General features: G+C 34.7%; 1 protein-coding gene across 1 annotated transcript in view; it reads left to right on the forward strand.

Annotated features, from left to right (window-relative positions):
- LOC103507474 overlaps positions 1–15,379 on the forward strand; it is a gene marked incomplete at its 5' end in the record, with an annotated part of 62,616 nt that overhangs the window by 36,874 nt on the left and 10,363 nt on the right. The window contains 3 exons of the mRNA XM_017443344.2: positions 13,118–13,168; positions 13,625–13,671; positions 14,090–14,179. Of these exons, the coding sequence (XP_017298833.2) occupies positions 13,118–13,168; positions 13,625–13,671; positions 14,090–14,179 (188 nt within the window). The remainder of the gene's footprint in view (positions 1–13,117; positions 13,169–13,624; positions 13,672–14,089; positions 14,180–15,379) is intronic.

The raw sequence follows: 15,379 nt of genomic DNA on the forward strand, positions 1-15,379 counted from the left end.
ATTGTATGGTTACAGTATAATTTACACTAAACACGAAACCACGTGAGATCAGTAACGTAAAAAAATATCTGTAAAATTTGGTCAGATGAATGAATAGCATGTCTAACGTATAAAAAAAAAAAAGTTTGTGACGTCATTTTTGATCACGCATTTGTGATCTTTGCATGACACATGCATTATTGCATGGCACGGCTAAATATAATATCTGTAAAATTTGGTCAGATGAATGAATAGCATGTCTAACGTATAAAAAAAAGTTTGTGACGTCATTTTTGATCACGCATTTGTGATCTTTGCATGACACATGCATTATTGCATGGCACGGCTAAATATAATACCCACCTAATACCTCTGTATAGGTATAGTAAGACGGGCATTCCATTGAATAGTTCGATTGTTTTGATTTTGTTCCGTATATTATTGAGTGGATAAAGTGTTTCATTGTTTTGTTATTTAATTGAACCGCAAGGTTTTATAATGTTCCGGTCAGTTTTAGGTGCCTTTTTTTTGGATTGAATGGTACAGGGTGGGGTAGATCACATTTATTTTGAACACATTAGAAATATTTCAATTCATCATTTGAGGACCAACTTGTTATCTAGCAATCAGTCAAAGACAAAGTGTAAGATTGTGAATCAGTATCTCTCTATTTTTCAAGAAAATCTGTTCTGTTATTTAATTGAACCGCAAGGTTTTATAATGTTCCGGTCAGTTTTAGGTGCCTTTTTGGATTGAATGGTACAGGGTGGGGTAGATCACATATAATTTGAACACATTAGAAATATTTCAACTCATTTGAGGACCAACTTGTTATCTAGCAATCAGTCAAAGACAAAGTGTAAGATTGTGAATCAGTATCTCTCTATTTTTCAAGAAAATAAGATGTCATACATTTTTTTACTTTATTCATTTAGATATTATATGTATATTTTTTACCATTAACATTTGATTTGTCTTCCCTAACTTCCCTTCTAAAGTTCATTTAAAAGGGAAAATTAGTTCCCTCTAAAATCGCTCTAAGAGTTCCTCCACTAGCTTTCTCTTCGCCTATATCCTTTATAAGTTTTTTTTTTTTTCTTTTTTACAATGTAATTAATTCCAGCCACTTAATAGACTAGATTCAGTTTTATTGCCCGACTTAATGAGCAATAAACATTAAAGACGTAAGACGTTGATCTCGATTTTTCAGAGTACCTAGATATTTATGACGAAGCGGAAGACCTTGCAGAATATTCCGAGTCAGAGATTTAAAAAGATCCGTCTGAAACTATGAAAATTGCAAAGTACCTATTGCTAGGTGGTCAATCACAGAGATTTTAAAAGATCCATCTTAAACTATGAAAAATGCAAAGAATTTTACGAGTATGATTATATGGAGGCTAATTTTTTATGTATGGTCGATGGAATGGTAGGAGATTCAAATCTTACTCAATAAATAGTAGCCTCTAGTGGCGAAGACTAAGTACCTATATTTCTTCAGTAAATACTAAATACCTTGTGAACGAATGTAAAATCTATTATGTAGTTGAAAATAAAATGGGAAAATTCAAGGTAAATATAGGAAAAAAGTAATTTTCAATAATCTACAACTCTTCATTTACCTAAGATGTCATGGGTTCTTTACTTACGATAGGTTACACGATACATCTAACCTGTTTGTACTGCCAGGATGAGAGCCAAAATAAAACAAAAACCATTCATTCATCACTGAATTGTTTATTATAGGTATTTGTCAGCAAAATATTAATCGATCAGTACAGACGGGGATTATTAGTCAGGGTACAGTATGAGTATATCTTAGGTCCCTTCACACCCATAATATATCCCTTCACACCCTCGCATATTATACCCGCGTTCACGCCAGAAAAGAGAAAGTCTCTTTATAATATAATTTCATAAGTTCGCGGCATCAGCTCAAATAGGGCCCAAATGAGAAATAAAATCTTTACATATTAATGATACGAGTATGATTATATGGAGGCTAATTTTTTATGTATGGTCGATGGAATGGTAGGAGATTCAAATCTTACTCAATAAATAGTAGCCTCTAGTGGCGAAGACTAAGTACCTATATTTCTTCAGTAAATACTAAATACCTTGTGAACGAATGTAAAATCTATTATGTAGTTGAAAATAAAATGGGAAAATTCAAGGTAAATATAGGAAAAAAGTAATTTTCAATAATCTACAACTCTTCATTTACCTAAGATGTCATACATTTTTTTACTTTTGAGCATAAAACTGTGGAACCAGATGTTGGACATCCAAAGTAGGTACTTTTTCCTCAAACAATGACGTCTTGTGCTCTAGAAGATAGAGCTTCCTGTAGTCTTTTCTTTGATTTTTGATAGAAACTTTTTCTTGTGGTAAGAGTGCCACTGGTTGCTACTCAATTGTCTGCACAAAGCTGGTCATTTCCTGAATGTAGTTACTAAAATTCAAGTACCTACATAATAGGACAAAAAGAACCTCGGCGCAACCGAGAATCGAACATGAGACCTTCACGATTCAAGCCTAGTGTGATATTCGCTGAACTATAAAAGACACTTCCTCTCTATTAGAACGGGAACTGGGGGACCTTTTCTAGTGATCTCCTAAAGTTCAAAACACGATGAGAAAGAATTAAAAAATGACTCTGGTTTTTCTTTCGATTAGAAGTGACAGAGGTGGAGATTTATACAGGCATACAACAGATCCAATATTGAAGATAAATTCCGTTTTGCATTCAGGGAAAAAAAGAAGTAGCGATTTTGTTTGGAGATAGCATTTCTTCTTCTACACTTCTTTCATTTACTGGTTTACATTTTCAACAGTGTTGAGCGAAAATAAAAAAATATAAGAGGTAGAACCAAGTAATGCTATATGGATATGAACCTTTCTTCACTGACGGCAGCAAAGTGGGACTCTAAAAAATTTCGGAGGCTTTATAATGGGTTGTAGGTAACCTGTACTACCTATATGTTTTGGGTGTGGGTGTGTGCGGTGTAGACATTCCTTTGGTACAAATAACACCCCTCATTCCAAAAAGATCGTTCAAAGTAATAGTCAAGGTTAAGCTAGGTATTAGCCTCAGGAAAACTTTTATCCTATCCTCATTGACATAAGTGCCCAAGTACCCTCCTAAATGAGCCATGAAAGTTTCACCCATAAATTTTCAAGACGTAAAATTGGTCAAGCCTTCAAACTCACTAGTCTCATAAGCAATTAATGCCATAAAATGCTCTGCTCTGACTGCCCCAAGATGTTATAGTTTGTAACAAAGCTGTTCGAGTGTTTGTACGCACCTTGTTAATGCGAAGAGGGAGGCCATAGAAAATTTCCGTTAAAAAAATTGTAAGGAAAAATACTAATAGGATTTTAAGTGACAGTTTATTATAGTTTTAACAAAAGTGATTTCAAATAGAGTAAGATTTGTTGTATGTGATGTGAAATTGATACGATTTTTCTATATTTTTTCCAAATCTGTATCACTCAAAGATTGATCATAAATCATGTGTGAAATCGTTTCAGGGCCATCTTTGCACAGTGATGGTTTCAGGCTAAACCACTTTCAAAGAAAATTCAGAAACATTCAAAGAAAACTCAATCAAAAGTGTTTCACTTTTTCCTTCAGTCATTCATAATTTTACTCCACTTTGATTTCGCCATCAAAATTTTCCATTTCATTTTCCAAAATTTTCCTCCGTTTGATGTTTTCTAGGTTTCAGACTCTTCCGAAAGTGTTTCATCCGCTAGAAACTGTTGCATTTCTGTTGCATGACTGGAAAGAGTTGTAAATTTGTGAAATTTGCTTGTGCTGTCGTTTTGTAACTTTGTTTACTACTTACTTACCTACCTATTAGTGTACATGTGGACGATTCGTTTTGTTTGAAACCAAGCTTTCTAGGAACGGCTTTCCCTCGCTTATTTTTGCGTCGCTAGTTGGACTTGAATCCGAGTCCACTGTCCAACAGATGTAGGAGTCCAATATTTTACTACCGAGGCAATGTTCATAATCTAGTGAGTACACCCTCGTACTGACCAATCCGCCGAGAACTCTGTAGCCCATACGTTAGCAAAAGATAAATATCTCACAATTGAATACACTAGAGGGAATAAAACAATATCTATGTGTTGTACAGACACAATGTTTTATCTGCCCTATCACATCGTATTAGTGAGTAGTTTTCAATTTATCTAATGATAACTGATAACTTTTAAAACAAGAGGGAGATAGCAGAACGTAACGTTACCGATCTAATTAAGGTGTACAGAATTAACAGCTGTGTTCCAGACTGACCAGGTGGGAGTAAGTTTTGTTAATTCTATTTATGTGTTAGAGATACCTACTTTTTCTCTTTTTTACATTTGTGAAGTTTTTTGAACCCCTTTTTTACGAGCAGCATCCATCAGTAATAGATTTAATGAGCTCACTCTCACAAACCTAACAAATTAGGGTATCATAAGGTTTTACTTTAATCTACATTAATTTTTCAGATTAAGAAGAGAACCATCTTAAGAGATTTTTGATGTTAATTGAAGGTGTAATTCTTTGATTTGCGGCACTTTTATGCTGTTGAAAGTTTGAGATCTCTTTTAAGTTCTGATCTTGGTAAATAGGTTCTGGGAGTTAAGTTTTATCTTTCTAATTAATGTCCACTGTTTTATGTCTCAATTAAATTGTGAGAATGACGAACCTCTTTCTATCTGTAACAATGAGTGGAAAGACTGCTATCGATCTACATAAAAGATTAACGTTGAGCTTTAAATTTGAGGAACCAAGAATTCGTCAATATAAGCAAGAGATGGTTGAAGACTGCTGCACTAAAATATATTTCTAGTATTACCTCTTTATCTTGAGGTCTATTCCGCTCCCTTATGGAAGTCTACTTAGACTTTACTCCAAGTACCTATCCCCTCTCTCCAATCAGGATTTCCCCATTTCTATCGTATACCTACTTTACAGACTTGGAAAATTAAGTTTTATAAAAACTTATATGAAAATCGATTTGTATATTTCTAGTATTACCTCTTTATCTTGAAGTCTATTGCGCTCCCTTATGGAAGTCTACTTAGACTTTACTCCAAGTATCCCCTCTCCCCAATCAGGATTTCCCCATTTCTATCGTATACCTACTTTACAGACTTGGAAAATTAAGTTTTATAAAAACTTATATGAAAATCGATTTTCCAGCTGAATTTACCATACAAGAAAAGGGAGAGAGAGGGTTTCAATTTTGAGGTAAGTTTTTAGGGAAAACAAACTCGGCAGTGGGTGGCAGAGGGAAAAAAGCTTTGCGTGTTGTGTCCAAACCTGGGAATAATTATTATTATACCTATATCTACCTTTGTATGGGATATAAGGGTGGTTGTAAACTGTACCGGAGAAAATTTTGGAAATATAACCTTAGCTGAGGGCACACTGTTTCGAGACAAGAACCTCGTCTGTTCACGAGGAAATCAAAGCAGGAAAAAAATTGTTTTACCATGTCTGTGTACTGAAGTTAGTTGCCAACAAACTATTCAATTTATTAAGATTTGAAACACTTTTTCTTGTCTTCGACAAAGCTTGAAACTTTGTGATTGTAACGGAAGCCAAGATCTCTACGGACAAACCAATTTCGATTCTTGACATAGCTCGCTAAACCATAATTGTTTCACCATGTCTGTGTACTGAAGTTAGTTGCCAACAAACTATTCAATTTATTAAGATTTGAAACACTTTTTCTTGTCTTGGACAAAGCTTGAAACTTTGTGATTGTAACGGAAGCCAAGATCTCTACGGACAAACCAATTTCGATTCTTGACATAGCTCGCTAAACCATCATTAGGAAAAATTAGCACATAATATTGAAACTTGTAAAGTACAGGTGTAGTAGGGACCTAATACGTACTTACCTTGTTATTTTACGTTTGTAACGATTACTGTAGAATTGCTTGAAAACTAAATCTTTTGTTATAATTATAATAATTATCACAGATCAAAACTGTCTTTCCAAGTCCCCTCTTTTGGTCTGGAGTCCTAAAAAGTGGCCTGGAACTTGTAACTAACTCGAGAAGTTACAATGTTAAAGATCGAATTTTTTGTAAGCTGCAAGAGACCAATAACTATTTCCTTACACTAAACTTTTACTATCTAGAGATACTTACATGAGTAGATATGACAAATTTCAGATTCCCCGCATTATTCAGAGAATCTAATTGTAGTTTTTAGTGAATCTGATAAAAAGATGTTCTCAACAAGGGACACATCGGTAAGTGGAAATATGCGATCGAGCGACACTTGATGTGGCCTGGAACTTGTAACTAACTCGAGAAGTTACAATGTTAAAGATCGAATTTTTTGTAAGCTGCAACAGATCAATACCTATTTCCTTACACTAAACTTTGACTAGAGATACCTACATGAGTAGATATGACAAATTTCAGATTCCCCGCATTATTCAGAGAATCTAATAAATTGTAGTTTTTAGTGAATCTGATAAAAAGATGTTCTCAACAAGGGACACATCGGTAAGTGGAAATATGCGATCGAGCGACACTTGATAGCCAGGTTGATCCAGGATTTTACACAATCCCGAGATAATCCGACATAGTGAGTCACACCTTGAACTCGGAAAAAGAGGGAAATCGCACTAAATTTACGAGTATGACGTACCTTGAAAATAACAAAGAAACAATATTGAAGACAGAAGAGGTCCCAAGAGCTTGCAGAAACTTACACCAAGATGTTTTCAAGATCTGAGTGTGTAATGTAAGAATGCTTCCAGTACTGACGCCTGGCTCTCTGGGAGAGGCCAATGTAGAGTTCTTGAAGCTACACTGGCCAAAGTAGTTCGAGATTTTCAAGGACGTTTGACGATAATTTCATCTGAACTAATAGTTCCTGAATAGGTGTAGTTATTAACGCATAAATGAGCTCTTTTGGAATTACTTCACAATGTAGGCATAACAATTAGCACCTACCTACATTCCTAAAGCATACAGTAAACTTGAGGTCCTTGGTAACTAAAAATAATTTATAAAGGTATCAAACTCATATCAAACAACCAACAATATTATGTACAAGTTTATTAAAATAATCATATAAAATGGTAAAAAATATAAAAAATACCTAGGTACCTACATTGAAATCGCAGATCATTTTCTTCATAGTTTTCTGGTGGTTTGGCGTCTCCACTAATCTGACAGCTGACAGAACTGAGCCCGTGGAAAGCTGAACTTCAATTTCTCTTACGATATTATTATTTATTTATACCTAGCATTAGGATTGAAAGGGTGTCTGTTTTATAACACAGTTATGATTTAACAAGTAAACATTGATATTAAAATGTATGTAATATTTATACTAATTTAATTCATTATTATTCCTTATCAAACCATCGTACAACACAGAACACATTTAGTTTTTTTACATTTAAAAGTAAGTCAACCAGCAACTAGGTTATCTGTTTGAATATTTCTTTGTAAACCAACTAAATAACTATTTTCTTTTACTTTTAATTTTATGCGAAAAATAATTAGGGTGTATCGCTAACAATGAGTAGGAAATGCCAAAAGTATAACATTGTAAAGCGTAGAGCATTGGTTGTAACTACACTAAGATTTAATGAAGACTTCAACAGAAGTAAAAATAGGTATTAATGGGGAAAAAATAAGAAAACTGAGTAGGTACATTACAATAAGGCTGAAAATACTCCCATCTTTTGGGATCATGAAACTTGCCACAGACCACAGATTCGGAAAAGAATCATTCACCAATTTGATTGCAAGTTTTGAAGTTAGACCCTCTTTGCAAGTATTTTACTTGGTATTTTCCTCCAGGTATTTATCTTTTGGGATCATGAAATTTGCCACAGACCACAGATTTGGAAAAGAATCATTCACCAATTTGATTGCAAGTTTTGAAGTTAGACCCTCTTTGCAAGTATTTTACTTGGTATTTTCCTCCAGGTATTGGGTTCTTAATACTAATCTTACCCCTTCCCATATTACTGGCATAACAAAATAAACTGATCAGTCTCATTTCAGTAAAATAAACTAAGCGTACCTACCTAATAACTGACGGGCTGTTTTTTTAGACAATTTGTAAACATCAAATTACTTTGGCAAACATCATATTTTCGGTAAAAAATCATTTTTTATTTTCTTTGTTTAAAGATAGAGATAATATTTACTTCGAGTAAAAGTTATATGCCGGTAGAGGGGAAAGAACATTACACCTTTACAAAGTGAGGATTTAGCACAGGGGTTCTTAGGATATCAATTCCAGTTTTATGTGCCTCTGCCTCCCAAAAAGTAGGTACTTTTGCTTTGGTCTCCACACCTTTAATGTTATCTAAGGGTAACAAAGATGTTACCTAAAATATTCTGGATAACTTCTGTAGCAAAAGGACTTATTGATCTCATTGGACCAATATACCTAAATCCTAAATGAACACCAAAGGCCCAAGGATATAGAAGGAGCTTAGATATAATTTTTGGGCGTCCAAGGGGTTTTAAACCCCCCAATCCTTCCAACACTGTGACAACAAGACTTACGGACACGCAAGGAAGCACTAGATATTATTGAAAAATCAAAGAATTGAGAACTGAGAACCACTAGACTTAGAAGCTAGGGTTGATACGGATATAGAAGGACTATTGGGGTGAGCTTCCCTCAGGGCTTATCGTATAGCGCTACCTGTCATTAGGTTAAGCAACCCCTAATGCGTACCGGTAGAAAACAAAAGATTAATTATACCAGATAAACTGATGAAATTAAAGTTCCCTCTAACGTCAGAGGGAAGAATGATCGGTGTGTCCAGGTTGTATCTATGGGGTTTGTTTTACCCATTGAAAAAATATCCGAAATGGTCAGCTTTAATTCAATGATACCTTTTTGAACGCTTCTTCTTCTTCTTCTTCTTCCTCCTCTTCTTCTTCGTCTTTTGAGGAATTTTCATAATGGATTACTATACCTCTGGTTCCAATAGATCTAACCTTTCAGAATAGAATATGCCTCTACTTTCTAGTTCATACCAGCTGCAATATCGGGAATGGACTAAAAATTCCCTACAATTCAATCTAGTTGAAAGTTCAACAATTTATTCTGGGACAAACCTACAAATGAGTTATTAACGGAACCTATGATGATCTCTATGCTTTCGCGACTAATTATTACAGTTCAAAGGTCAACATATTTAGCAGAAATCAGCAGAATAATAAAATTTCAGACGTATAGCTCATCTCTTAATAGAGTTTCTTATAGTTGAGGAGTATGATGAGAAATCTCCTATATGACACACAAGAAGATGGGACTAAGTGAAAAATTAATTTAACAAGACATTTTTACTTTTTTCAGTGTAAGAATAGAGAAAGTCATAATTTTTTTATGAAGCCGCCTGAGTTTTCTTTGAAGAAAAAAAAATCACTCAAAGGTCCTATGTAGGTAATTTGACCAATTTTCACAAATTTGCATTTTGGATTAACCTTTATCTCTTTTTCACAGGCTCTGAACGGATTTCTGGTAATATTGACCTGCGAGGGAGAATCACTCAAAGATTGATCATAAATCATGTGTGAAATCGTTTCAGGGCCATCTTCACAGTCATGGTTTCAGGCTAAACCACTTTCAAAGAAAATTCAGAAACATTCAAAGAAAACTCAATCAAAAATGTTTCACTTTTTCCTTCAGTCAGTTCAGTCGTTCATAATTTTATTCCACTTTGATTTCGCCATCAAAATTTTCCATTTCATTTTCCAAAATTTTCCTCCGTTTGATGTTTTCTAGGTTTCAGTCTCTTCCGACCTGCAAAATTTTCTTTTCGCCTTGTTCATAGCTGTTTGTGCCAAATATTCTCGTTGTTCTTTCAATTCACCAATAATTCCAGCACCAGTTTCTGCACTTTTTCCTTACATTCCTTCCTCCAGTTGGTGTTTGGCGTTGTTTCTATGACCGGTCCTGATCTAATACATTAAATCAAACTTCTCACTTGAGGTAATATCTGTACGTAAATTTTTGTCTCGTGATAATTTTATGACTTGAAGTTATTAGCGATAGGTCATAATATCACACAGCCAGAGGTTTACAATCAATCAACTCTATTAGTAGGTAGGCGATAAAATGCGCCTTTTTGCAGTGCCGTAAACCTCAATTTCCCACCTATTTTAATGTGAATGATAGGTATTTGAAATCAGTAGTTCAGTTTTTGAAAATATATTTGAGAATGAGGAAATCACTGGAATATTTTCATTAGTCTTCATAAATTCATCAACAGACGCCTTTTAAAGAATTCTGTTACCGTTACTTACCTTATAGGTTGTTACCTTTTTTTCTTATACAAATATAGATAACTTTGAACTGTTTTTTTTTTTTTTTTTTTTTCTTCAACTCTTCTTGAGTGTAATGTGTATTTCACTTGATAAAATCATGTCTTAATTATAATTCCACACTAGTTTTTTTATTTTTTATTTAAGACTGCTCTGACCTTATAGATTGAACATTACACGTATAATAGCATCTTGGAAATACTTGCTATGTTGGTTTTTACCGATGTTAGGATGTTTTATGTGAGTGCCTGCATTTCCATTTATTTAGATTCAAAAATATACTAGATATCCAATGTGTGAAGCTACGTCCACAACAACACGATTTTTTATTAGTATGTACTTTCGTCTTCTAATTTTAACGTGTGATACGGCTTGAGTGTTTGCGAATGTACTTGTATTATTATTTTTCTTCCAAGTACCTAGAACAAATTAGCAAGACGCTATTCCTGCCCCTGGGTCCTAGAACAATCTACAACGTCCGAAATCTATAAGTCTGTACGTACCTTTGTACGTAGCTGTCTTTATATCTGCCTACAAAGATTTTAATATTCTTGTAAATTATAAAAATTCATTACTTTTACCTACACTTTCTGATACACTATGAGTATCCAAGATAACTCGCTTATCTAGCTATCATACCACGTGAAAATAATTAATTCTTACGAAATCTGATTAAGTTAACCCACCTTACTATGTTTACTACGAAATTGAATATAGGTAGGTATACCGGTACCTATACACATAGAACAGTTGATTATATAGTTACTCATCGTGGGTTACTATCCTCAAGAATTCCTCGAGTTTTCATACATATTTATGTTCTTCTATTTGTTTTCATATTTACAGTTAGTTAAATAGTAATTTATTATTTGGTTTAGCACCTGTCAGATACATACATACATACATACATATTACATATCCTAAGTCGTTCTGTTTGGTGGAACAGGTCGACTATTCACAAAACCTCTCCACCAAGTTCTATCAATTTTTGTTGGTTTTCAAGATATAGAATCATAACACTTGCTTGCGAATGTCCTGAATAATTCATACATACTTTTACTACCTACTTATTACTTATGATCTATCTATTTGATTTATGAATTTATAGGTAATTTTAGTATACCGCAAAGGAATAGGTGTATTTTTATTAGAGTACATGAATGCTTAAATGGTTAATCAAAACATTTAGGTATACAGATTTTCATTCGGATAGATTTTTCATTTTGATGACTCATCCAGTTTTCCCAGTTTTAAAACAGCTAAACTAATAGATTCATAGATTAAAGTTAAAGGATAGAAGTTTTAAGGTAGGCAGTAAAAATATTATTTTATGAGCGAGGGTTGATTACTTTTAATAAGTAAGAAATATTGTGCAAGCTACCGGTCTCCTTTTGTTTCCCCTAATCCCTTTGAAACTTACAATCTTAATTCTACGTTGAAAAAAAAGTTCTTTCTTCTTGTTTGCCCCTTTATAGCTAGCAATAAGGGGAAGTAGTGAATCAGAAAGAACTGAAAACGATAGGTAGGTATATTGTGCATCGGGGAAAATCGATTTTAGACAAACAAAGTCATGTAAAAAAATCTGGTGTGAACATCACACGACTTTCCTTATCCTATTGAATGATGCTTATTTGAGTGTTTTTACCCCAACTTTTACAATATCTCGAACCGTTTTGTCGCTATAGCTGAAAACCGCCAAAAAACGGTCGAAATCTGTCCAAAAGCGGTCAAAATACCGCCAAGCGCAGCAACCATCTCAACCAAACGTTTTGTGTTGCATCCTTGTCACATTTGTGAACTACATACCAAATTTCAAGTCTCTAGCTCATACCTTGTTTTGCATCCTTTTGTCACATTTGTGAACTACATACCAAATTTCAAGTCTCTAGCTTGTACCATTCCCGAGATATTGTATTTGACATCTACATACCAAATTTCAAGTCTCTAGCTCTTACTGTTCTCGAGATATTTTGTTTACAGACAGACACGGACCAATGGCTGAAACTTTGGATTTAGGCTCTAGGGACCTCAAAACGTGTTTTGGCACTAAAAACTGACCATCGAAAATTTGACCCGATTACATTACTTTCCTTCCTATAGGATAAGGAAAGTAAAAAGTCGAGCTTTTTAGAATCCTTTATGCACCTACAAACTCCTTTCTCCAAGTTGTAGCCAAGTCTAAAAGGCAGACTAAATTGGGAAAATTATACGTTCAATATTTATGATATTCGCTTTCTTCAACATCCTCTTTTTCGCCTTTATACCTACTTCTTAGATACTTTTTTAATGCTTCTTTCTTCCTCCACAAAATAATATAGAACAAAAGAAGGAAAGTTAAAACAAAGGGTACGCCTTTTTATTTAGATTTTCCCAGATAAAATTTACGACTCTGGGAATGTCCACTATTAATTTAAGAAAAAAGTAAACATTGAAATACTCCATAGAATTTTTCTCCCTCCTCCTCCTCCTCCTCCTCCTCTCTCTCCCTCCCTTCGTCCCTCTTTAATTATTTATAAGCCGGTAGTACCTATATTTCACGACATTTTTTAGGTGGGCAGGTATACATTTTTCTACTTTTTTTACGATTTTATGCTTGTTCTAAACATCAAACATTTTCTGCTCTACAACAGAATTTTTAAATTCTTTAGCAGAAGAATTTTACGTCTACAATTTTCATTTGGCCCAAAAACATGACAGTCATTTGAATAATACTACCTACCATAGACAAATTAATAAATAACATTATGCATGATACATCGTCAGTCCAGAATCATAAGCTGCTAATACTTGGCCTCAATTTAACCCAGCTCTTGTCTTCTCATTTCAGTTACCATGCATAAAATTAAGGAGGAAAATCAGTACAGGAGTCGCGGCGAAGTTTCCACACCTTTTATGTTATCTAAGGGTAACAAAGATGTTACCTAAAATATTCTGGATAACTTCTGTGGCAAAAGGACTTATTGATCTCATTGGACCAATATACCTAAATCCTAAATGAACACCAAAGGCCCAAGGATATAGAAGGAGCTTAGATATAATTTTTGGGCGTCCAAGGGGTTTTAAACCCCCCAATCCTTCCAACACTGTGACAACAAGACTTACGGACACGCAAGGAAGCACTAGATATTATTGAAAAATCAAAGAATTGAGAACTGAGAACCACTAGACTTAGAAGCTAGGAAATTTTTGGGCGTCCAAGGGGTTTTAAACCCCCCAATCCTTCCAACACTGTGACATCAAGACTTACGGACACGCAAGGAAGCACTAGATATTATTGAAAAATCAAAGAATTGAGAACTGAGAACCACTAGACTTAGAAGCTAGGGCGGCGAAGTTAGTCTATATGAGCAAGCTTTCACAGATGGAGATATGTTCCTGCAGGTGAGTTTTAAGGACATTTCAGTCCTATCGAAAGCTAGCCTAGATAGCTAAAGTCAGCCCAGCTACCTTGGAGTGGAAGCATTAGTTCGCGGAGCCCTGGGGACACAACGAGTTTCAACAAACATTAGTAATACTGTCAGCCCAGTTACCTGGGAGGGTATACGTCTGTCTTGTAAGCGCTAGATCGCAGGTTCGATTCCCGCCCGGGGCGTACTTTATCCTAAACGGATAAGGTTCGTTCTCAGAACGTCTGGCTCTCTCCTGTCCTATTCTTCTTCTCTCTTCGATTTCGGAACTCTAGGACCTCAGCAGTTACAGTCCCCTCTCTCAAATCTCTCGAAAAAAAAGTCCTATGTAGGTAATTTGACCAAATTTCACAAATTTGCATTTTGGATTAACCTTTATCTCTTTTTCACAGGCTCTGAACGGATTTCTGGTAATATTGACCTGCGAGGGAGAAGTATTTTTCGCAACGCACACCATAGAAAGTTATCTAGGCTTCCATCAGGTAATTATCGTCATTGTTTTCTAATTGCATAAAAAAGTAGGCAAATTAAAGTATAATAAAAGAAAAATATGTACATGTATGACACTATGTGGCAAAAATTAAGGCACAATAAATTAATAGAAGGGCAAAAAGAAGAAAATAACGCAAAAACTTTTCCTGTTTGACTAATACCTAACTGATAAGCCACCTTTCCTGCCCCATTTTCACTGGGATTTCAATCAGCTAGGGGCGAAGTCCCGTAGCATTCTGTCAACCAAGCATTAAATCCTTTCCTGTGATACAGGGAAAAAAAAAGTACAGTGATAATACACCTAATTATAGGTACATATTAGGATTTGATTATGTCATTGTTTTCTCATTAAGTAATTACATAAAGAACAGTAGGGAAATAAATGAAAAATATACACATGTACGAGTATGACACTGTGTTGTAGCAAAAAGGCACGATAAATTAATATAAGGTCAATAACGGGCAAATTAATAAGGCAAAAACTTTTGACTGATATTATCAGTCTTGTTCGACTAATATCTAACTGATAAGCCAACTTGCCTGCCCCATTTTCACTGGGATTTCAATCAGCTAGGGGCGAAGTGTAACCCGTAGCATTCTGTCAACCAAGCATTAAATCCTTTCCTGTGATACACAGGGAAGAGATACAGGAAAAAAAAGTACAGTGATAATACACCTAATTATAGGTATTAGGATCTGATTAAGTTTGAGCTTCCGTCAGGTGAAAGAACTTCCGATTTGTAGGGTTTTTTTTCAAGACCCAGGAAATATCCACAATATCTGTAAGAATTACCTCCTGGGTTCCTGTGGATATATTGGGCCTCATAATATCATTAGAATACTAACAGATCTCCAAGAAAAAAATTTAGGAACCTACTTATCTTGTTTATTTACTCAGTCGACAATATTTCACATCAAGACCTACACCCCCGACTCCTTTCATCGTATTTCAAAATATATCTTGCTGTTTCCAAAGTTTCATTCATTCGAACCGAAATTACCAAGCGCACCAGGCGAGTGCTTGGTTTTTAATTCCGAAGATATTTGTGGACATCATTTATTATTCAAAGCATGAAACACACGGGACGGAGAAGAGGTATCTTGGGTATGCATCAAGTTACATTCAAAACAAATCTGCCTTGAAAATTAAGGAAAATTCTTTTCTTGGTTTTCATTCTGAGGCGATGCAC

This window comes from Diaphorina citri, unplaced genomic scaffold, assembly GCF_000475195.1.
Source record: "Diaphorina citri unplaced genomic scaffold, Diaci psyllid genome assembly version 1.1 scaffold316, whole genome shotgun sequence".
In the NCBI taxonomy this organism is placed as follows: domain Eukaryota; kingdom Metazoa; phylum Arthropoda; class Insecta; order Hemiptera; family Psyllidae; genus Diaphorina; species Diaphorina citri.